Source organism: Poeciliopsis prolifica, unplaced genomic scaffold, assembly GCF_027474105.1.
Source record: "Poeciliopsis prolifica strain line A6 unplaced genomic scaffold, Auburn_PproV2 SCAFFOLD020, whole genome shotgun sequence".
In the NCBI taxonomy this organism is placed as follows: Eukaryota; Metazoa; Chordata; class Actinopteri; order Cyprinodontiformes; family Poeciliidae; genus Poeciliopsis; species Poeciliopsis prolifica.
In genome coordinates this window covers 3,208,157-3,231,673 of record NW_026562395.1, presented here as the reverse complement: position 1 = coordinate 3,231,673, position 23,517 = coordinate 3,208,157, and the positions used below count along the sequence as shown (strand labels likewise).

Genomic DNA, 23,517 nt, shown 5'->3' with positions numbered 1-23,517 from the left:
ACATGAAGATTTCATTAAGTTCAAAAGCTTCATCCGGAAAATGAAAAAGTCTCAAATAATTTCAGACGAACATGTTTAGCTTTTCTGAGATTCACTTTATTCTCGCTGTCCTATTTTTCATGCAAATGATCACACTGCATCGATTCGTTACCCTTGGTGCTATTGTTGTTTAGTCTCTTTGCCCTTCTCTTTTCCAATGTTTTCCACTCTTAGCCACTCTTAATGTGTAAGGAATGCTTTTTTTTCCACATTCGTTGCAAGGCCTCAGTGAATTCATTCTGCTGGAGGCATCAGTACAATTGATGGCTTCCACTCACGTCCCAATTTGTTAATAAGGCAATTACAGGCTTTTTGCTTTCGAACAATCTTCAGGGCTTCCTGCACATAAAGGAATGACCAATTGCTCTAATGAGTAACAAGGAAGAGAGGTTTTAACTGCATTGCAAAGACCTGGAGTGGTCAATTGGATTGCTAGAACAGAAGATCACAGATAAATGGTGCCATAATGTCCTCTCACTATACACACCTACTGTTGCCTATTTGAAGAAAAGTTCAATAAAATTATATACATGCAGATTCTCATTTTTAAATGCTAAATAATAGTGATGGGTCAATGAGGCGCCATGAAGCGTTTCGACCCAAAGCAAAACTGTGTTGATACCGTGTCACTGAATACTGACACCTGCTGGACATTAAAAATCCCTACAGGCAACATAGTTGACAGACTGATTTGATGACCTAGTCTATACAATAAGATTTAACTCATTGTATTTTTATTGTGTATTATATAATGTCATATTTTCAGTTAAATTCAAAATATATTTGATATTCTTAGATACAGTCAATAAATAATGTGAACATGTACCATAAAGTAAAAATTGAAGTGATGGTTTGGTATGAGGATGCTTGTGGACTGGGGTTTATTCCCCAAAAAATTTTTATAAAAAAAAAAAAAAAAAAAAGATTTTCCAACATTTTGAAATTTAGTCTGTTACACTTTTTTGACCCAACTTTTTGACCCAATTGTCTTTAACAGCTTTGTACTAAAGAGCATTGAAGTCATACATAATCTCGCAGAAGTAATGAAAGCCCTTGAACTTTTTCACATTTTGTCATGTTACACTTCAAATGTCAGTGAATTTTATTTGGGATTTTTATGTTATTTACCAACACAATATGGTGCACAATTTTGTGAAGTGGTAGGAAAACAAATCAAGGTTTGATTTTACCTCTACAAATAAGAATGTAAAAGTGTTGTATGTCTTTAATTTCCCTTTTAATGAAATACAGATTCACTTATGAAACCTGTTACGCACAACTGTATTTATACGTTGCACCTTGGGGTTGTACTTTTAAGTAAATGTGCAAACGTTCTTACTTATGCCTGCTGTGTAAGATTTGACATTTCAGTTCAGTGATGGTTGAAATAATAATTTTTTTCTGTCAGTACGCTGTTGTCCATCTGTACATATATTTTTTTTCTTTTGGAAGCCCCTCCTCTCCTACCGTGGGTCCATTTCCGCTTGAGCAGCTAAGTGTGTCACACATGTGGGTCACTTGTCTTCACTCCTCACGAAAGTCAATTCAATTTGGTGAACTGATATGAAGGTATCAAATTTAAACAGCTTTGTGGTGCTCAGGGGCAAGACGAGAGGCACAGCAGACTGCCATACTTAAAATACCAGCTCCTCCTTGAGAGCCTTCTTCGACAGATGCACAACAGGAGGAAGAGGAACATTTGCCCCCATGTATCAGTGACAGAAGGATTTGGACAAGCCCATTTTTTATCTGTACATCACCAAAAAAGAAAGGACCATTAAGACCTTTCAAGCAGATGTTCACTTTATGACCACAATATGGTTTTCTAATAATTACTCTGTATGCACCAGAGGTTTCTTTCTCCTATAAATCCGATGACAAACACACGTAATTATCTGTGGTTTCTCTGACAGGAAAACAAATACACTTTTTTCCGGCTTCCGAGTGGCGGAAAGATGACTATGAAGCACGACCGCTATATCTGCGTAGGGATTATTAGAGACTAATGTATTTTCTGATTTATTTAAATTTTATCTTTTCAATTTCAGCATCCCATTCTTAAGCAGTGAAATTGGTTTGGCACCATTCTTCAGTTTCAATGACTTTGCTAAAAGTTAACAGAATAACTTCTCTTTGCAAAGGTTTTTTTGATGAGTTAGTAATTATAAAGCTAACTTAAATGTTTTTTTGTTTTTTTTTTCCTTTGAATAAGTAATACCAGACCACACCACACTGAAAGTCTTTGGTTCCACTGGTGCTGCTCTAGTTATTTTGTTTATGCGACCAACATTAGGGAATATTTTTGCCTCTTCATAGACGTATATATTACAGAACTGAAAGCAATTTTAAAATGATTTGATCTGCTGACTAAAGCGACCGTCTTTGCCGTCCGTGGCCTGTATATCCTGTCATGCCAGCTGGTCTGCTGCTCTTTGTTGAATGACTTTCAAGAGATTTTTGGCAGGTTAGTTTAACCATCTGTTCATCATTACCTCTGCAGCCGCTTGGCAAACTCATAATCCTGCCAACATCAGCCATAAGAAGTAGGGTAAATTTGAAGAAAGCACCCAATGTCATTCCCTTTTTCTTTTAATGAGGTAATATATCCAATTTTCCCAACCATGTCTATTTAGTGGTTAGAATAATTCTAAGATAAGAACCTTAGCTTCCAGAACCGAAGGAACGTTGGCAAGATTCTCCCTCATATCATTTTAGTAGCCTTGTCAGAATCCATCTTCTTCAATACATTATTATCAAAAGACTGCATTTCTACTAGAACTGTAAATAATGTCTTTCACTACAAGCATGAGTTTTGATTACTGACTGGGTGTCCATGTAAGCACAGAATATGCATTTGTATGAAACTAACCATGTTACATTAGCTATAATACAATTATTGTAAAAGCTATTAGGTTTTGTTATACACTTTAGGTTTAGGTTTTTATGTATGCTCTGTTGTTTTTCCTCTGTCTTGCTGTCTATGAGAAACAGTTCAACACTACTGCATTTCTGGTGCTGGAAGAAATGTTTTATGTTTTTTTTCCACTGAGTCAACGGGCTGTCTTCTGCTCTCTGTCTTTCTTTGTCCTTCCAGCAGTGTGGTGCTGATTTAAAAAAAGAGAAAAGGCAAGTGCAAGGAGAAGGGAAGGATCAGAAGAAAAACATTTAAGTCGCAGAGAGAAAGAGAAAGACAGACAGATTTGCCTGTAGAAAGAAAATAAAAATGCAATTTTTTTATTTTATTTTATTTTTACCAGCCTGCTTTTGTTCTGACTTCAAAGACTTTGTAGTTTGTACTTAAAACACATCTAAATGAGGTTATATGAAGGATGAGAGACAACAGTGTACTGTGAACGCCACCGGCTGTGGTTGTCACAGGATCGGAGCAGAGCAACACATTGGCACATTGCTCACTTTATAGAGTGACTATATATGTGGTACAATTACAAATATCTGGAAATTTCCATTTGTTTGTGATCTTTTACTGTAGAGAGTAAAATATTTAGGAATAGCTGTGCAGATGCCACCAGGATCTTCTGCTTTTTATTAATGAAAGAAACAAAGTAGAAACTGCTTCAGCACTTATGAATGAAACGCCCTACATGAGCACCTACTGTGCTTGTATCTGATCTGGTATTCAATTACTCTGATTGATTTTCTCTGGGGACTTTGTGCATGCATTTTCAGCTTATACATTCCTGCATGTGTCACCCGCTATTCAACTGGGGAGGGGGGATGTCAGATGTTTGTTCCACTGAAGCAGATAAGAGCGTTCCCCGTTGTGCCTGGAGGATGCCAAGGAGATGAGGAGCAGAATTAAACGATGCACTGGAGACGGATGAAGAAAGATGGAGGGAGGAATCGTGTGTGCGTGTGTGTGGTGTGTGTGTGTGTGTGGGTGTGTGTGTGTGTGTGTGTGTGTGTGTGTGGGTGTGGGTGTGTGTGGGTGTGTGTGTGTGTGGGGTGTGTGTGTGTGTGTGTGTGGGGGTGTGTGTGTGTGTGTGTGTGCGTGTGTGTGTGTGCGTGTGTGTGTGTGTGTTATCTAAACTGCCATTTGCAGAATAGAAAGTTGCTGTTAAGATGTGAGAAGACAGGAGGGAGAGAAAATGAGAAGAAACTGAGTAGGGACGTATCCATGAAGAGGAAAGGTGAGCCAAATGAGGAAGAGAGGCAAATGTTCAAAGACAGTAGAAGCAGAAATGTGACAAACAATATGATGGAAGCCATGGAAGGAGGAGGAAGCCAAAATCCAGCTTGAATCATAAGAAAGGCTGGGCAGGAGAGAACAGCAAACGATGATGGGCAGATGATTCAAACGGCTTTGCTTTCTTTGTCATCCCACTCTCGATCCCAGTTTTATCTGTCAGCACAATCCATCCTGTAATCCTCAATACACTCCATCAGTCATTGTGCATACAAGTGTGTGTCCAAGATTTGATTGGTAAGTAAGGAAAAGTGTGACCAGAGTGAGCCCAGGAGCTGCTCACATCATCGCTCTCAGTCTTCAGGTGTTTCCAGTGACTGAGCACTGAGGACACTGCAGATTAATGATAGAGATAAGGTGGTGAGTGTATGTGTGCAGTTCAAGCAGGTGCCTGCCTACCTACCGAGGTGAATGTGTGTGCGTGAAAGCGGGAATTTGTTCTTTTCTGTATGGAACAAAGATTCCTGCAGCCTTTATCTTCACGCCGGTTTGTTTTGTGGGCCGTGTTGGCTGCTGATAGCCATTATCAGCTGTGGCCATGCTCTTGTTTTGTTCAACCTCTCTGTTATTTCGACCATTCCTCCTTCAGTCTCTCCTCTCCAGATTTTCTCATTTTGGTCTTCATTTCTTCTGACCTCTAATCTCTTTGTCCTGTCCTCATCTGTCCTAAGAAAGTAAAAGCCCAAATTGATTAGCAAAGTCAAGCAAACCTATCTTTCAATGCCTTATTTTCTACCTAAGCCTTTTTATCTGCACTGAACCACAGCATAGAACGGCAAAATTGAATCTACATTTATACGCAAGTTTCATAACAATTAGACTGTAATGGAACTGAGTTGCTGCAATTCCACCAAGATACATTTTCTAATAACCTCATTATTTCTGCTGTCGGTAAATGGAGATTCTCTTGCTGATGAAGTGAATAAGTGGCCTAGCAGTATGTGCTGCCTTTGTTTCCCGCTAACAACTAGTGTGCTGCTGTTAAATTAATACTGAAAGACAGTCGAAACAATGGAGATGTGGTGAAAAAACATTTTAATATTTTTGAAAATCTGTTCTGAGGAATATTAATACATGAAAAATGCCTGAAATGTGGTTTGTTAGAGTTTGAGGGTACACACAAGGCAGTGTGTACCCTATATATACATTTTTCTTCTTCCTGCCTAAATTGACTTGAAAGTAATATATGGTACACTACATTTAAAAACAAAAGGCTCAAATCATACAAAAGTTTTCATACTCTTTGAACGTTTGGCCTCAGAGGTTTTAGACACATTTTAAACCTTCCTAGTTACGGCCATCCAGCTAATCCAGGGGTGTCAAACTCCAGTCTTCAAGGGCCAGTGTCCTGTAGTTTTTAGATGTGCCACAGGTATAAAACACTGGAATGAAATGGCTTAATTACCTTTTCTGTTGGAACTGTGCTGGAAAATGGATGCAAGTGGTAGATGCCGCAAAAGACTCAAAACCTTTGTCCAAGGTTTTCCTTCCAACAGGACAATAACTATACGCACACAACCACAGCTACAAAGAAATGATTTACACCAAAGTATTAATGGGTGTTTGAATGGCCCAGTCAAAGTCCAGACTTGATCCTCATAGAGAAGCCTTACAAATTCCTCTTCAAACACTCTCTATGTAATTTTGACTAAGTTTGAGCTATTCTCCAGAGATTTCTGGCTTTTCAGTATTAAACATTTTTAAACCATGTACCACTTCACAGTTATGAATGACGTGATGATCTATGACATTAAATGTTGTTAAAGTACATTACTGTCAGGTTCAAACAAGCTAAAACATTCAAACACCACACGAACAGGAGAAAGACAAGAGAGTTTTAGATTTACTTGTGGAAAGGAGAACAATCAGGAGAGAGCTTCAGTTACAATCTCCCGCCATTCTAAAGCACGTTCTGCCGAACCCTTTCTTTTTATTTTCTTAGGGCGGTCCCTCGTTACATAGCTTATTTGGTTATCTCGAGATAATTACAAAGCGTTGCTGCTTCTTCTGTCCTTCTGGTCTGTTGAGTCGCAGGCCTGTTGCATCTATGGGCTGACGTAGTGTAGAGTGAACAGTGCAGAGTTCAGTTCCTGTTGGTTTCCTTCTGTAGCTACAATGCAGGAACTGATGAACTCAGAACAATGGGGGCTGCTGCACAACAAAACAACTTCAAACAACAAACACAGCAAAGGTCTCTTCTTCCCCCTCCATCAATATTTGTCAAATATTATCATTGCATTCATGGAATTGCTCTTGTACTCTCCGCACTTTTGAGATTATGCACTGTGCCGATATCAGTGAGAATTGATTGATCGAGCTTTGTAATTGGCTGGGGAAAAAATTTAAAACGTTCAAGTGGTATGAATACCTCAACGTTTAAATGGAAGTTAGCGCTTCCATTTAAACTTGTTGATAATGATCTTCACGAATGTATTTCTGATAAGAAGCCATTTCCAATTACTTAAGAATCATAATCTATTGAAAATAAGAATCAGGAGGATTGTTAAGCTGCATAACTATTTCTAGGTTGAATCAGTTCAAGTTAAATTAAGTGACCCTGACAGATCTAAGTGAGAGACACACTAAAAGCTTTTTAAATTGTCAAGATAGTACGAAAATGACCCACAGTGTTCCCTTTTGATTAAATTACTTCAGCATTTCATACACAAAACAGTCAACCATTAAAGGGACATTGATAACTCCCACAAGTTATCAACAAGTTCTTGCAGCTACGATATTTAGAACAACGCTGACTTATTTTCATCCAGTCAAGTTAGTAGCTATCATTTTAGGTGAAATGTCACCTTAATATTATTTTGTCAAGAGAAGAAAATCAAGAAAATGAATTTTAAAAAGCCTCTTAAGAAAAAAAAAGTGCGATGTAAAAGCTAAACCTTAAATTGAAAATCCTTTCAGGAAAGATAGACTTTTTTATTGTATAACTTTAAGTAGAAGCAGGTAAAAAGCATCTTATGTTAAACACACACTGCTCTTGATCATTAACTATGGTTGCTTAAAATTATGTGAGTTCCGTTTTCTTTTAATAAGACAGTAGCAGCTGCCTTTCTCACCTCTTTAAATGTCACAGAATCAGTGGAGGCAAATAAAACTGGCTTGTGATGTCTCATTGCTTTCTGAGTTTATTGGTCACCACTAAACATGTGCATAGCCTGAATACAGCACATAGACTTAGACTTAGACTTAGACTTAGACTCGTACTTTATTGTTCCCTACCTGAAAATAAAAAGCAGCACATGCTTTTGTTACTTTTTTTTTTTCAAAAGTTAGGAAAATAAAACCTGATGCAAAATTTAAAATAAAAAAGATAAGTGCTATTTGGCCTGCAAAGAGCTCATCAGGTGAGGTGAGGTGAGGAATGTAACTTTATCACTGACAGGTTGTTGGAGTTGCTCTATACCAGCATTTCTCAAAGTCAGGACTTTGGTCTGGGTCCGCTCTAAACAGCATGTCAATCCAAAACCAGCCGACGGTGCAGAAACCGAGCTGAATCATGGAATTTGACATAAAAATGCTGAAACATTACAACAGCTCTGACACAGAGTCAACCGTGTGTTGGTCACCTGAGCAAAGAACCAGAATGTCCTGAAACTTTTAAGAAATAAGACGACCAAGGAAAATACAACCCTCATATTGTTATCGCCGTTTGTCTGCAAATTATAATAGATTTATTAAACAACTGTGGATCACGTTACAAGTTTGAGTTTATATCTAGAGAGTTTGTGTTTTATCAGAATAACTTTTTTCATTCCTTTCATATAAAACTTTTCTGTGGTTATTTTATAACAAAGACTTTTGGGATAGGCGATAGGTGATTTTGGGAGATTTACAAAATTATTAAATTCCCAGTAAATTGGGGTTAGTTTTCAAACCATCCATCCATTGTCTTTGCCACTTTTATGTGCATTGGAGTTTACTTTGTAATGCATGAGATTATTGAGGATAAAAATGAAATTTAGTGAAAAATATGTCCTATTTAAAGGAATACATTTCCAACTCATGTAAGCTGTTCTTAACTTTTTAATTTCTTTGTTTACTTCAGCTGTTTAGATGTTACTTGCTCTTTAAGTTCAATTTATTTATTTATGTTCTTCTTTTGTAAAACAAGACACTTTCATATGTTGAGGGATGACAATTAATTACGGTGGTGAATTTTAAGTTCAAAGTTCTTTGAAAGTTAAGAGTTCTCTTTGCATTTTCCTGTCAGAAATAAGAACAGCTTCGAGTCACAACTGAGCAGCTCAGGCCAGCATCATTTGCTTTGCTTGTGAGTTGCAAACAAATATAATAAAAAGATTTGCTCATCCCGAGGGTTCTGGACTTTTTGCTTTAACCAGAAATCACATGTTGATCTCTGACATAAAGTTTGCAAACCCCACTTCTATAGGAACCTGTGAGTGGGGTAGCAGAGAGGATGCAACTCTTAAACAAGTTCAAGTACAACTCTCCGTGAACCACTTTCCCTCATAACAGGATGTTTCCAGGCAGCTGAGTTTCAGTGGAGGACCACTTACAGAGACGGGTGAAGCACCTGCACAGCTTTAGTGCCTTTTGTTATATAGAAGTAATAGCTCTGTTTATGATAACGGGGTCACTTTCATGACAAGGATCTTTTGACCCTTTGACTAAGAAGCTGTGAAAAGAATCTATATTGAAACATATAGGATGTATTTTTGCCTGTATGACGCAGTCCCCGTTTGAATAATTCATTTACAAGTTATTATGTTCCTAGCCACAGCATTAAGGGGATTCAGGGTCCTCTTTATGTTGTACCAGTTTGAATAAAGTCGTTAGTGCATTTGTTTAATTCAAGACACGGACATTCATCAGATGATGGATAATATCGGTTTTTAATTAGAAATACAATTAAAGTGATGCGCATTGATTTGCTATGTTTTGACATCAGCCAGTGTGACAGCTGTATGTACTGTAGGACTCACTGACTCTGACAGCTAACCCTTTATTTTCTGTATGTATTTTTATCTTTGCCTTCCTCCTGCCCTGCCCGTTTGCGTCTCGTCTGTTTCTTTTCTCAGCACAGAGTAGATCCCTGTTCAGCACATTCTGAACCTGCAGGCTGTCAGGCTTGCTGTTGGCAAATGAGCAAGCTGACCTGTTGATGTCATTCTCCCGACTTTTCTGGTATAATTCTCTAAATCTTAGCCTTCCACCCCATGTTTTCTTGACGTTTCCTACCCTTTCCTGCACCATCACCTCATGCACTCACCACTTGCACCAGTAAAGCTGTGAATGATTTTAGCTTCAAAGAGCTGATAAATCTTCTGTCATCCAACTATCAAGCTTGCATGACCACTGTATATTGTCAGACAATATTTATTTAAAGCAATTGGATGTAGTTTTTGCATGGAGACAAATAAATTACACCAAATTTTTTTAGGTTCAGTTAGTTTTTCAGAAAAAACTATGACAAAAAATCAATACATTTGACAAGGTCAAAATCTTAAGTTTAAGCTCAAATATCAACATACTCCCTCACTGCTGCTTGGTTCAATATCTTTTGCAAATTGCAAAGAAACTGCCTATTTTGATCTGATTATCTTTATTTTAACCAGAATTATCCATTAGACAATAAATTTGTTTAACCAGAATTATTCAATGACATTGGATTCTTGCTCCAGATCCAATGTCATTCCCTAAATTTATTTCAAGATTTAATCTGTCAATCCTGGAGCCAGGGTCTGCATACTACCCTCCAAGTTCATAATGTTGTACAATACAGTGAGATAGCTTGACATCCATTTCCTTTCATCTAAAAGAGGGACAGCCAGGGTCTCACACTGGGTGTTTCAGTGTACGTGTTCTCACTGTAATTAGTGTGTGCGTATTTCAGCCTAAAATTCTAATCTTGTGTGTGTTAAAGATCCACATGTGTTCATTAAGTTGTTCCTTCCTGGAAGACAAAAAAAAATGTAGTATTTAAAGTAAAAGAAAATTTGTGTGACATTCATGTCGATGAAGAGAAAACATACACAAAGAGTCTGAATAGAAGGAACATTCTGTCTCAAAACGGGTCGGTGAAAACGGTCCTGCCACTTGTTGTGTGTTTCATTCTAGGAGGAAGCTTATTGCAAATGGTGCGTACCGCTGCAGACACTAGCAGGCATAGAAAACAGCGCCTGAGGCCAGCGCAGGTTAAGCATGTTCATTAATTTCTGTTGTTTCTCTCCCCGCTGGCCTTGCTTTGCTTCCTGGACGTGCCGCGGTTCTTAATAGGCTTTTGAGCTGCGCTCACAGTTTTTGTTACACACAGAAAGGCCCAGAGAGCCGAAAGAAAATCAGAGACCGTGCCACAGAGGGAGAGTGATGAATAGAGACGACTTCAGTGAAAAGATAAAGACCATATGTCCAAGAAACTGAAAAAAACAAAAAACTCGTCTCAGAGAAGCAAAGATTGAACTTGTTTGAAAAACGGCTTTAATTAACCTACTTCAAAGTCAAGAAAAAAGATTCAGTTTTCAACGACACCAGTGAGAGTTCACATCCTTAATCACAAATCAAAGCCTGATATCCTGGAAATAGCGCAAACAATATAATTGTGGTTACCTCCACAACACGCTTGTAATCCATACAGGCTGTTCACCTTCTTTTGAAGTCAACTTTAGAGGCTAACAGATGACGTTGAACCAGATTAAAGCTACGTTAACTCTACAGGAAAGCACAAAAAAGAACTCTATCAGCAAGATACTTCCTGAAGTTGCAGGGTTGCACCAAGACCCCCTGTGGAGCTTCATCTCTCTAAAGAGACTTCAAAGGCTGGCCCAGTGTAGGTGTTGACCTTTGACTCAAAGGCTCCTTCTGGTCAAACGGGGACAGACTAATGGATGCTAAATGTGAGCTTCTACATCACATCATTTGAAGCAAATAGTCATATAACTGCATCATCTTAAATATCTGCATCTAAAATGGGCCAAATAAAAACTTCTCCTTTGAAGCTTTGAAACCCTGTTATGCAGATAAAAAAGTAATAATTTGCTGTTATTCAGTATTATTTCAGGGTTTATTATATTTGTGATTTTGTAATAAGAAAAAGAGTTGAGTGACGTTTGTTATCCCTGCAACTGTGTTTCTCATATCTTCCAGGCACGTTCGCATGTGAATAAGATGGAAACATGAAATTATGTGCTGAGGACTCGCACTATATATGCATCTGCAGATAAGGAAGTATGGTCAGGTTCAATTTTCCACCCACCTCATACAGTTGATCAGATAAACATGTTGTGGCTTGAAATAGAGTCAGACCCCCCCTCCATTGGTTCTTGTCTCCTCAGATAATGCTAAGGGAACTCATGGATGACTCTGGTTAATTTTCCACCTCATGTCCTGGTTTCCTTTTGGAAAAAATGGAAGCTATGATAATTCAGACTGATTTAGAAAGTGGTTACTGCAGTCTGGGCAGTTGCACTTTGGGTATTTTCAGTGCCAGAAAAAATGCCAACACATTTAGAGTACGGGTGAATAAACAGATCAATGGTGCATTAAAAGAAATATTAACATTTTTTCTGGGTTGTTTATCCAGGCTTCTGTCAAAGCTTGGTAGCTAATTTATGGAGGGATAGTCTTCAAACTAAAATTAAAGCTCGAGTTCGTTCAAAACCATTATCTAGCATCCAAATGCAACAAATGTGCCTCATTGTTGCTAAGGACCAAAATTACAAGTAGTGGTCTAAAGTAGACATGTTTAGCTACTATGACAGGGTCAGAAAGTTGCAATTGCAAGCTGGAAAGCACCATCCCGATTCCAAATCTTTATAATGTGTACACAATATGTTAAAATCAAGTCAAAAGAGAATTTTGTTGAATATTAAAAAAGCATGTAAACTTCAGACTTTAAAGAAAGCCCTAAAATGTATCTCCCTCTCCATTTTGGCATTAAAACAGGAAAGATTTAGTCTTATTTGATGTGAGAGAATGAGAAAAAATATTTTTATTAGTACATTGCATTAAAATATGCAATTTAATTATATGAGGGTTCAATGTTGAGATGAAAACTGGAACTCTGACTTGTGTCGTCAGCTAAAATGTATTGAAAAATACCCTTTTTGATGGGTTTCAACCAAGAAAGGAACCTGTTGAAAAAGTTATTTTTAAATGTTACGAAAGTTATTTAACTCTCAACTGCTGCAGTGGACCAGGGTTTGTTTCTTTAACAAGCTGTGTGAGAAGGTTCCTTAAGAAACGCCGGGCGATGAAAAGGCGAGGCTTCAGAGGGCTCAAGATGGGACCAGGAGTGACCTTTTTTAAATTCCATCTTGTGGTTCACATTTAAAGCTGACTTCATTAAGGTTTGAGTGCAAACAAGCACTTACACAGCTGAATCCAATCAAGCTGTTGCTACATCAAGGCCTCATGCAGCAGCTGGGCATTGTTCAAAATATTTTGGGATCTATCTATATTTCTGCATTGTTGTTTTATGCAAGCAGCTTCTGTCTTCACTGAATTCCTGTTTTATGTCCTAGGATTTTGAAGCTATGTGATTAATACAACTGCCTGCTTTTACTTATGCATGCACACACTCATACACACGCACGCACACAAACCACGCACAGGTGGTTGGTGAATTTGAGGAGGGTTCCTCAAATGATTTCAGCTATGCAACCGTAGTACCCTTAATACCTATAACGTTTTCCTTTTACTCTAAAACGGCTTCGAAACCTTTAAAAATCCATATTTAAAGTATATATCTGTTTTCTGGTACTTTTCAGGATACAGACCTGCTGGATATTTCGTACATAAAAGATGCCAGAAATGGAAAGTGCACTAAAACGCCAAAGGTAAGAGAAATAATTTCTGTTGTTTACCATGTCTATGTATTTTTGTTTTGCACTAAACTATTAAATAAAGCCAGAAAAATAACTGGCACCCCATAAAAACCTGTGTAAAAAAAGCCTTCAAAATCAACTAATCCTACAGTAGAATAAGATAAGAAACTAAGAAAGAAAGTTTTCAAAAAATCAAGCAGTTTGATTATATCTACTGAGATCTAATTGTTTTTCTATTTTTAAGGACAAAATAGGAAAGACAAGTGAAAATGCCATTTTATTAGTGTAAGAAAATAGGTACCGACTTAAACTTCTAATATAGAGCATTAATTAAAAACTTGGAAACAATTAAATCTTTAAAAACAAAAAACAATGGTACATGAAAATCTCAATTTCTCTTGCCAGTGAGTCTCCAAAGCTCACAAACTACAGCAAAAATAGCATCTTCAACTTGCACAGTCGCCATAACAACCACTTCTTCTAAGACTTTTGCAGACTTCTTTACTCGGGGTGCAAATGTTACAGTGATGATGGTGTAGATTAAAACATTTTTCCAATGTCTCCATGAGAAACCACATCGTTAGCATGCTGTGCTGGTGCTTTGGATGGCATCAATGTTGGTTATTTTTGCAGAGAAAATGAATTTAGTGTGTAGGTGTCAGTCTGACCATGAATCACACACTGTCTGCATCTATCCAGCAAGGAGTTATAATAAGATGAGACTCAAATAGGTTCAAGCAGATGTAATGACGGATATTTAACAAGGAGCTCCTGGTTAAAATCAGGAAACGGCGCTACTCTGCTGGCGGTGGTGTTGAAATAAAACTAACGATTGTGACTTCCTGGAGTGCATAATGAAAAAAATAAATCCATTTTGAATCTTCCTGCTATGTCCATGGCTTTCTGTGTAGATGGTGAGTACAATTGGTAAATAAACTTATACAAACCTATTTTGTAGAGGCATAGCATGACAATTTAACACTTAATCCCCACCTCTCAAAAAAATAAGTTGCAGAAAGCTTTTGGATGTTGAGACTGGATGGCAGCAATGGCTTTATAAGGTTGACTGCATGAAAGTGAGGTGAGTGGAGGTTGATCAGAAAGCTCTTTGTGTAAGGGAAGTTCGAGGGAACGAGAAGATTCATGCATTTCTAAACAGCTTACGGAGAGATATCGCAAGAGAGAAGCCATGACCATGTGACATGTTTCATTGTCAAAGCATTGAAAATCCATTACTAGGAGATGAAGCAGTTGTGGACCCTCGGCATTGAAATGCAAGCGCCGACGAGACAGTGTCTCAGGAGTTCATGAGAGGAGGAGGAGGAAGAAGAAAAGGGGGACTTCTGAGGAGATTGTTGAAGACGAAGGCAATTTCAAAGAGTCAAAGCAAAGGCTGAAAGATTTTTCCTTTGGGTGCCGGCTCAGCAGAAGGCTATAGGAAGGATTATAGGAAAGAAGGACGGGCACAGAAAGATTATGTGAGGTCAAAAACAGATGTGAGTGAGACTCGTATGGCACACTTTCATGTTTTTTTTTGTTTTTTTTTTAAAGTCTCCTTCACACTTCTTAAAAATCATGTTAAAATGAAGGTTGTGAGAGGATTACTGGAGAGATGGACCCCTTTACACATTTTCCTTGTAAAGTGGGTCCTATTTGTTATACAATATTACATATTAGAAAAGTGAAAGTGAAATTTAAGACACGAGAAGATGCACGAATATCACAGTAACTTCAGGTATTTTGAAGGTAAGATTGACTTATTCCAATTTCTGCTTTTGTTCTAAGATTGCGATTTCTCGAGTGTTGATATAAAGGCACAACAAATCCACTTCACTCTTCTGCCAACAATATCTTACCCTGATATTCTCACTGGTTGTCACATAGGTGCATATCATCCAACCTTGCTGAACTTCACACTTGTATTGCAGGAGTAACAAGTACCGTAAAAGAATGAGTCCCCTTCGCAACATCATTATCAATTCCATGCTACAGCTTTTAGCTTTCATCAGAGACACGCTAATGACCACTACAGATCTTCAGACAGTCATTTGGAAACAGATCTGGAACAGATTTGTTTGGCAGTGGAGTAGCACAGACATTGTTTATCTTCACATGACTTTTCCTTGAACATCTTATCAGTTTCTCGGCCACAGGCCTAAACCAGGGACTTGACAGAGTCCTGAGATTATTCAGCTTTTTAGTTAAAGACATCATCATCATCATCATGCCATAGAAGAGGGGCCTTTAATCAGATCTGACTTGTTGAAGATTATGACAGGACTGACACAACGAGGTCTTGGCCTTAGGTTACCCTCACTTTGTCTTTTTCCTTTCCTATAGGATTGAATGATAAGGACTTCTTAAAATTTTGCCAAACTGATGGAGTTGTATGATTTGGTCACAATGGCTAACTCGGCTGCCTTCCCCAGTGGTTCAGCCAAGAACTAGAATTAACAAAGTACCGAGTTCCTGTGTCAAGACTAGACATTTAAATTTTTGACAAAAAGCGCGTTTTCAGCGACACTTCGTGTCCGCCCCATATATGTAAAGCCATTCCTCATCAACACAGCCGTCCAGGATTTGATTCCCTATGATAAGACCTTTGCTCCTTGTCTCTCGCCTTCTCTCTCTGCCGATTTATTTATTTTCTTCTGCAAATAGAAGCCGCTAGTGTCAGAAAAAGCACAAACATAGATATAGGCATAGATATTTAAAAATATGATTGAAAAACATTGTCTCATTTTATACATACAGTGGTCTGACCTCTGACTTCAAAAGATGAAATTGCAGCAGTTAAAAGGAAAATCAAATTTTTTTCTGTAGCAAGTCCATTTGACATAAACTGTCCTGGTGTCCAAAGTGTCATTTAGGAAGAAACGATTTGGACCCTTTTACAGTTTTCTTGTTTTTTCTTTAATTTTTAACCATATGGCAAAGATTACAAATTGTTGATTTGCCCAATTTATTCTTGAGCTGAATAAAACTTGTGTTATAGAGTATCCCTAATTATTCACATCTGCCAAGCTAACACTCTCCTGATTTGTCAAATGTCCCACATATTAAATAACAAAGCAGCAAAACTAAGAAAAATAAAATTAGCATCCATTCCTTCCAATAAAAACGGATATTAGGCATAGAAAAAGCTGCTGAAATAATAATAATTTTAAAAAAATAGACAAATTAGAAACTGGAGAATTTGGAGAACTTTTTCCTTCTCTGCTGTCATCTTCTGCTTCTCTCTGATTTCACTTAGGAGCTGCTGCAGCAGCTTTCATTTATTTATGCAAATTACAGAAAAGGACCACACTCACTGGAGCGAGATGAGAGGTTTGACTTATGACGACATGTCGACCGAAAGCTTCAGAAGTGCTTTTATTGTGCTTCTCAAGGGTCCTGTGTCTTAGCTGAACGCCGCCAGACTTGGGCACCATCATTACCTACAGATGAACCTGAAATGAGCTCCACAGGAAAAGGCTTGCTTTGTTTACATCTTTCAAATTGATTTTCTGTCTTGTAGAGCTTCTTCTGTCGAGGCTCAAGTCGTCATGTATTGTTTCTGTGCAACATCTGAATGTCTGTCTGCGCACCATCACGCTTTGGAATGCACAAGCGTGTTCACTGGCTTGTCGCAGTGTGTGAAAATCTCGTCTGACCTCACATGAACTCCTGCCACCCTGTCCACTGGCTGCTGCGGCTCCGTTGTGATTCATGTGTTTGCTGCAGAAAGACAGACAAAACGGCGCAAACACATTCCACGGCAGGAAATGCTCACTATTACTGCCACTCCGATTACGTATCCAGAAGCACATCCTGCACGGGGAGCACAAATATGTGGGCTGGGGAAAATAATAAATTGGGAGGAAATTGGAGTTCTTTGATTAACAAAGCAGTGGCTGTGGCTGCTAATTAGCATGTGTCCTCCCTCTGTGTTCATTAAGGCTGATTAAAAAGCCAGTTTTAAAAAGAGAGGAGCTTTATGTTTGATAGCTTCCTAAATAAGTCACACATGCTTACGTTGGTTGATCAAAGCACAGCACCACCCATCATTAATTTCATGTAGACACATACAGTTGACAGAAAACATCCCAAAATATGCCAAGAATTTTTTTGGGATGTTACATTTTTAATTAAGCACTTTTCTGTCAACTAGTTACTCTCTCACTAAAGTAGCTAATTAAATAATTTTTTTATTAGCACCTGCATACCAGCAGCTTTTAACAGTGCGTTGGTTTTAATGCCAGAAATAGAAGCTTTTAGCATTGATCTTAGAAAAGTTGTTGTTGCTTTTCCACAGTATTTTAAAAATAATGTCAGGCCACGATGTTAAAGTCATGGCGCGAGCACAGAAAAGTCTGCAAATGCCCGAGAGGTTATGTGATGTTACATTCAATCAACAAATTAGTCTGTCCCTGCACAACATGTTCCCTTCTCTTGAGCACTGACCATAAAGTACATCTCCAAGCTTTTATGAACATCTTACTTTACAGCTAGCTTAGCTCTGTTATATTAGTGTGGTATTTTACACATGTGTGAGGGTATTGTTACACTTCTGCTTTCAGGAGATGTTCTGCTGCATGAATTGACGATTAAAGGCGATAAACATTTCAATATTCTGGGTACAGTAATTTGTTAGAGCACACATTTATGCAAATTGCATGAGGGCATAGGACTAATGCTTTACTTTCATGTTTTAAGGTCAGTAAAAGCTCTGCAGTAGGAGGAAGTACCCTCTTAGCATCACTGGTAAAATACATTGACAGCTCAGGTTTTCACCCCACACAATGCAGGCAAATATAAAAACCGATTAGCGTAAAGTTGAATCTTTCTAGAAATTAAGTTATGGTGAAGAAATGTTGAACAAATGAGGATGAAGAGGTACTTTGAGTTTGAAGAAACAGTTAAAAACATCAAAAGTCCTTGAGAACAAACGTGTATCTGAACTTTCCAAACCAAAATGAGTAATGCCATTCTTTATTGCTTTTTAAAGAAACTTTCAGTGCCACGCAGGAAAGTCTCCTCCTCTAAAAAGCTGCTAGTTTCCTTCATCTCTGACTGTGAGGTGAGAGAAAGTAGCTGCTACCTTTGTTGCAGTCTAACCTTACAACAGCAAGAGTTGCTTCTTAACACAGAGCAGCTTGTGTGTCCCTGAGAAGGTAACAGGATCTGGGAGAGGCCAGCAAGTCTTTATCACTCCTGCTCTGCATGGCCAGCCAACTACAGCTCAATCCGCCACAGCAACAAGTAGCAGGGAGTTTATTGAAAATACAAAAAGCTTCTGTCAGGTTTGCAGCTAACGGTCTGACAGGCCTTATTCATTTCACATTCAAAGCAGCGGTTTTATTAAGTGTTTGAATAGTGATTAAAACATACTCGCAGTAACCATGCAACAGTGAAATGGCGATGTCCTGGCATTCCTTTTTGGACTGTCGACCTCTCAGACACCCATGTTTTGCAACAAGATAAAATAATTTTTCTCCTTTTCATGTTTAAGAACGACCACGGAAATGCTTTTAATTTCTTTGTTTCGTGTTTTTAAGGTGCACAAAGCTCTCTGTGTGTGTTTATTCCATCATCTAATCAGTCCAGAGTATATTGACCGGGAAGAGGGTCACAGCATGAACCTCAGCTGCAACAATCACAGCCTCTCATATTCATTGATTTAAAGAGTGGGCAGGTCCTCTGTGTGACCCTGGACAAGACCACACTGTAAAAAGAAAAAAAAAAAAAGTAAACTACATGAAAATGTGTGACAACACGGGCATTGTTGTGAAGTTGATAGGGAAAAGGGAGATATGCTTTGCAACAGCCGGTCATAAGAAGAAAAAAATAATGCTTTTTTTCCTCTTGCCATAAAATTATGCCTATGCTGCTGATGCCAAATCATACGATATGATGGATTTTTACCAAATCCATTAGGGCCATATTACAGACTAGCCACTCAGATGATGATTGATTTACTGCTCTCTGTATCTGTGCCTGTGCGTAAAGCTATCTGGTGACGGTGATATTTTCAGTATATGCCAAAAATGTAATGTAATGTGTAGCACTAATATAAATGTAAACCTTCCCACTGTCAAATCTACCATTTCGGCTCATGGTCTCATTCGCACAGCAGACAAACAGTTATATAAGATAAATAAATGCAGTTCTGAGTCATTCTACCGGGAGTGATGAGGTTATCTTTATGTTTTCATTTGTGTTAGGACTCTCTTAAATTTTAAAACGCAACACCAACACCACAGAAAAATTTGGTATTTAAGCAATTCTATAATATTTTCTGTAATATTTCTACACCTTAGTTTGAACATGCTTGCTTCTCTTTACCTTCACCAATAATTACAGTTTAACTCAATGTAATTGTTAAGAAGCCTTTCATAAATGTTTCCTAATGGAAAACACTGTGATATTATTATCACAAGTGCAACAAATTCAACATAATCCAATGAATACAGTTTTTAGGATGAGAAAATATTGGTGGCTGCTTAAATTAAAATTACATCAAAAAAATATTAAGACTTTAAGCCCACCAAGATTACAAGTAGGGAAAGGTAGGGAATATGAATAAATAATAAATCATTAATTGTTTTTTATATTTGTGTATTTAGACACGAAATATCAAGACATAAAATATCAAGTCTGGGTCTTCCACGCCGTTGCATGCTTTCCTCTAACCACACGAGACGGCACAGACACAATCCTACCTACGTCTCTTATGAGTTGCGTTGTAAAAATATGTATTGTCTCTTCCTATTTGGCTGTCTTTACCACTTCATAGTTAGTCTGTCACTTTCAATCTGACACACTAGTTAGTTCAGTCGGTGCCAATATGTGAAGAAGAGATTGGACATAATCGCTCTTTGCCGTCGTTTTCATCTGGCCACAGGGCAAATGGCAGGTTGCAGTAAGAGGTGATTAAAGTAAACGGGCACATTGACTGATGGAGTTTCATTAAAGAAACTGCATCCATTCGTCATCAGCCATGGGCAGGAAATTGATCAGCTTCACGGATTGATGTAAGCTCCCGGTGAGCAGCGGATAAGAGCAGAGGCAATGTTGCAAAGAAGAAAAGAAACGGCTAACGTGATGGAGCCTGATGGGTTTGGCTTTGATTCTTCAGTCAATTACATAGGTAATTCCCACACACAGATGAATTCCCCAAGTGTGAAGCAGGCCATCTCATTATCACCCACTGAGAAATCGAAGGCGACGTCTCCAGCCTGTTTTCGGACCTCTAAAGGAGCTGTTCTGTTCTCAGCAAAACACAAGAATGAGCTGGTGGATCGAGATGAATGACTGAATGAATGAGCGGTTGAATTAGAGTTAAAGAGGATAAAAAAGGAGGCTGGAATCATATATGTATCCAGATATTGGCATCTTGCTGCAAAAACTCCAGAACAGCATGGAAAGGAGTCTTTTGCAAATCCATATCCTCTGTTTTGCTTTGATTTAAAAAAAAAATGTATAACCTCACAAATGTGCAATGACATCCAGAAATGAGAGTTCATTTTAAGATTTTCTCACAATTGTGTTTGATTTTGTCTTTAACCACATTGGGATTTTTTTTTCCAACTCAAGTCTGGCTGCCTCGAATAGAAAATAAATGCCTTTCAAAGTGGAAGAGAAGTGATACACAACTCAGTCTCATAAACTCTGATGAGATTACATGAGCTTTAAAGCTCATCACAAGACTTAAATTAAGTACTGTAATCTTAGAGTGCACTTTTTTATTTTCACATACAAAAAAGGATTTATTTACAATTAAACGATTCATTTTTATTTTTCGGTAAGCATCCATCAGCTCACATAGTCGATTATAGAGCATAACTGTGAAATATTAAGGTTTAAAAACTGCAGTGCCAGTCTGCTGGGCTCCTGGCATGCCATCGTTCTTTTCTTTAGTCACCATGCTGGCGTCAGTCCGTTCTAGTGGGACTTGGCGCCCTTCTTCAAGTCACTTGATGCCTGCAGTGAAATCAGATGTGGCATTTTGTTAACCCAGCAAACAGTCATCCCAGTGCAAGAGGAGCTGATCAAATAAGAACCAGGGAAGGCAGCAGCTCTCAAACTACACTGTGAAGTTTGATGCCAGTTAAAAGTCAGCGTTTCGTTTCATTAAAAGGAACTGCTGTTAGCACAGACGGTTGATGCAGACAGATTCATTAAATCCCAGGTGGCAGCAAAATTTCAGTTCATACTTAATGTCTGGATAGAACAAACTCGGTCATGTTATTTTATTATTACTCAATCTAATCTTTGGATCTTAATGGATTGCATTTACAGTTTGACAAATCATCTGTTTTCAGCAACAAGGCTATTTTAGTCTAGATACGTTTCAGATAAGGTAGGTTAGTTGTCTCTAGCTACAATAATCTTGGGTTGGCGATCAGTCCTGCAGACTAAAACAGACATTAATCTTACCACTCATTTGTGTGGTCTTTTCTTCAGACAGGTGATGTTCTAAAAGTACACCATCGGTGGCATTTGGGGGATATTTTATTGACTAGTCTTGATGCAACTGTTGTTCCATGCGGTTTGATCGATATGTCATTATCAATATATTGAACAACTGAGTGTTTTCTAAGTTAGGTGGGGCTCCCGTTTGATGAGGTGAATGCCGATGTTTGAGTCCCCTGGGCCGACTGATTTAACCTCACAAACTTTTGATAAATAACACTCTCAGCTCTGTGCTATTGGTTTTTGTTATGGCCACATTGTGATTGGGAGGAGCTGATTTTAAATGAGCTTCTCAAAAGGTCAATCAATGTAATTATGTTGGATAATTATGCCTCTCTAATACCAGCTGATAAAATTATACCAAAACAATAATGAACGCGTCGATATTCACAGCACAGTCTATTGTGTTGTTGGGCCTGATTGTATGAGAGCTAACCAGAGGAAAGGGGAGTTTTTCCTTTGAAAGGAGATGATTAACCTCTACGACAAACTCAGGACACGTGCAAATCTCTACACTTTCTTTCTACCCAAACGTTTATGTAATTGCAGGATCTTTTATGCACTGACATCTAAAATCAATATGGATTTGTTAGCCATCCTTGAACAGGTTGACATTTTCAGCTGCTGCTGCACAGCAGTAAATATTAGCGTTGAGAAAAATCAAATAAGATTGACAGTATACAAAAGTTGAAGTTATTGGTGGTTGCAATAAAGCATTGATTTAAAACAAAACGCTATGGCTCAGGTTTTTCATCTAGTACACATGAAAGAACTGATCGTGAGTTCATGTAGGACATTTGGACATTATTGTGAAGTTTACAGTGGAATCAAGTTTTCATTGGAAAAATGTGATTTCGTTGTGACTAGTATGAATATGAATACGTGTGGGAGTTATTCTGTGTGAGTTGCTGATGTATTTGGGATCAGCTGGAGAATTTTTAGAGAATTACTAGGCAGGCGTCTCATCTAAGCAGAGAATCAAGAAGATTGCAAAAGTGGTTTTGTACCCAAAGGTTCGCCCTTAAAGGAGCAGAAAGAAATGTTCCTTTAGATTTAAAGTCATTTTTAATTTTATCAATGTGTTTCATCTGAATTCAAAAAAAGGAAATCACATTTTATATTAGCCTAATCAGAGTGCTGCCTTCAATCTGGTGGAGAATCTATGGATGTGTTCAAAATTAGGGTGATGGTATGGAAGCCTTCATCACCAAAGATGCATTTTAAAAATACCAGTGGACACGTTCAAAATGCTGGTCAGCAATGATAAGAGGGATTTGATTGCTGTAATGCCAATTTTTCCATCTCTTTCTATAAATAAGGGTATAAATAATCTTCTACATGCCAGTTTTTCGCTAAGAAATGTACCTAAAATAGGTCAAATGTGCATTTTTAATTGGAATTTATTTTAAATAATTTCATTATCATTAGTTACTTGAGGCAAACTTCTTGGTTTAAGGAACATTATAATAATTTTTAAAAAACGTCAAATATCGTGAAGAGCAGATAAGGGATTTTAGCAAGGTATGCTTATGAAAATAGTCAGAAATAGAAAATACCGTTTGACTAACCCTATGTGCATTATTATGTCTTCAAATTAGGTGTTTTTCTGCAGGGAGTTTGCATGCTCTCTCCATGTGTGCCTGGATTCTTTCTGGGTACTCCAGCTTCGTCCCACATTCTGAAAACCATTGGTCACCCTGTATTATTATTATGCAGATCTTTGCAACTCTCCAGCCCTCTCCAGACTGAACTTTCTTTGTTTACATTTTGTCTCATGTTTCCAAATATAATCTCTATGTGTTAGTAGTGTTGAGAAGCAAACAACTTTAACGATTTAAATCTTTGTCGGAGAGTTTTGATCTAAATTATTCTGGAAATGATTATGAATACTACTAAAGCAGCATTAATGAAAGAATATTTACAATCAGTAAAATTGCAAATATCTCATTATTTTTGAAAACCGGACTTCAGTGGCAGATGATATAATATTGCAAGCAAAAACAGGTTACTCTCTTTTCCCCT

At 37.9% G+C, this 23,517-nt stretch overlaps 1 protein-coding gene across 1 annotated transcript in view; it reads left to right on the top strand.

Moving 5' to 3' along the window:
• The window catches only part of LOC129369013 (1-phosphatidylinositol 4,5-bisphosphate phosphodiesterase beta-1), a 107,375-nt gene that overhangs the window by 15,792 nt on the left and 68,066 nt on the right, over window positions 1–23,517 (top strand). The window contains exon 3 of the mRNA XM_055044263.1: window positions 12,985–13,053. Coding sequence (XP_054900238.1) covers window positions 12,985–13,053 — 69 coding nt within the window. The remainder of the gene's footprint in view (window positions 1–12,984; window positions 13,054–23,517) is intronic.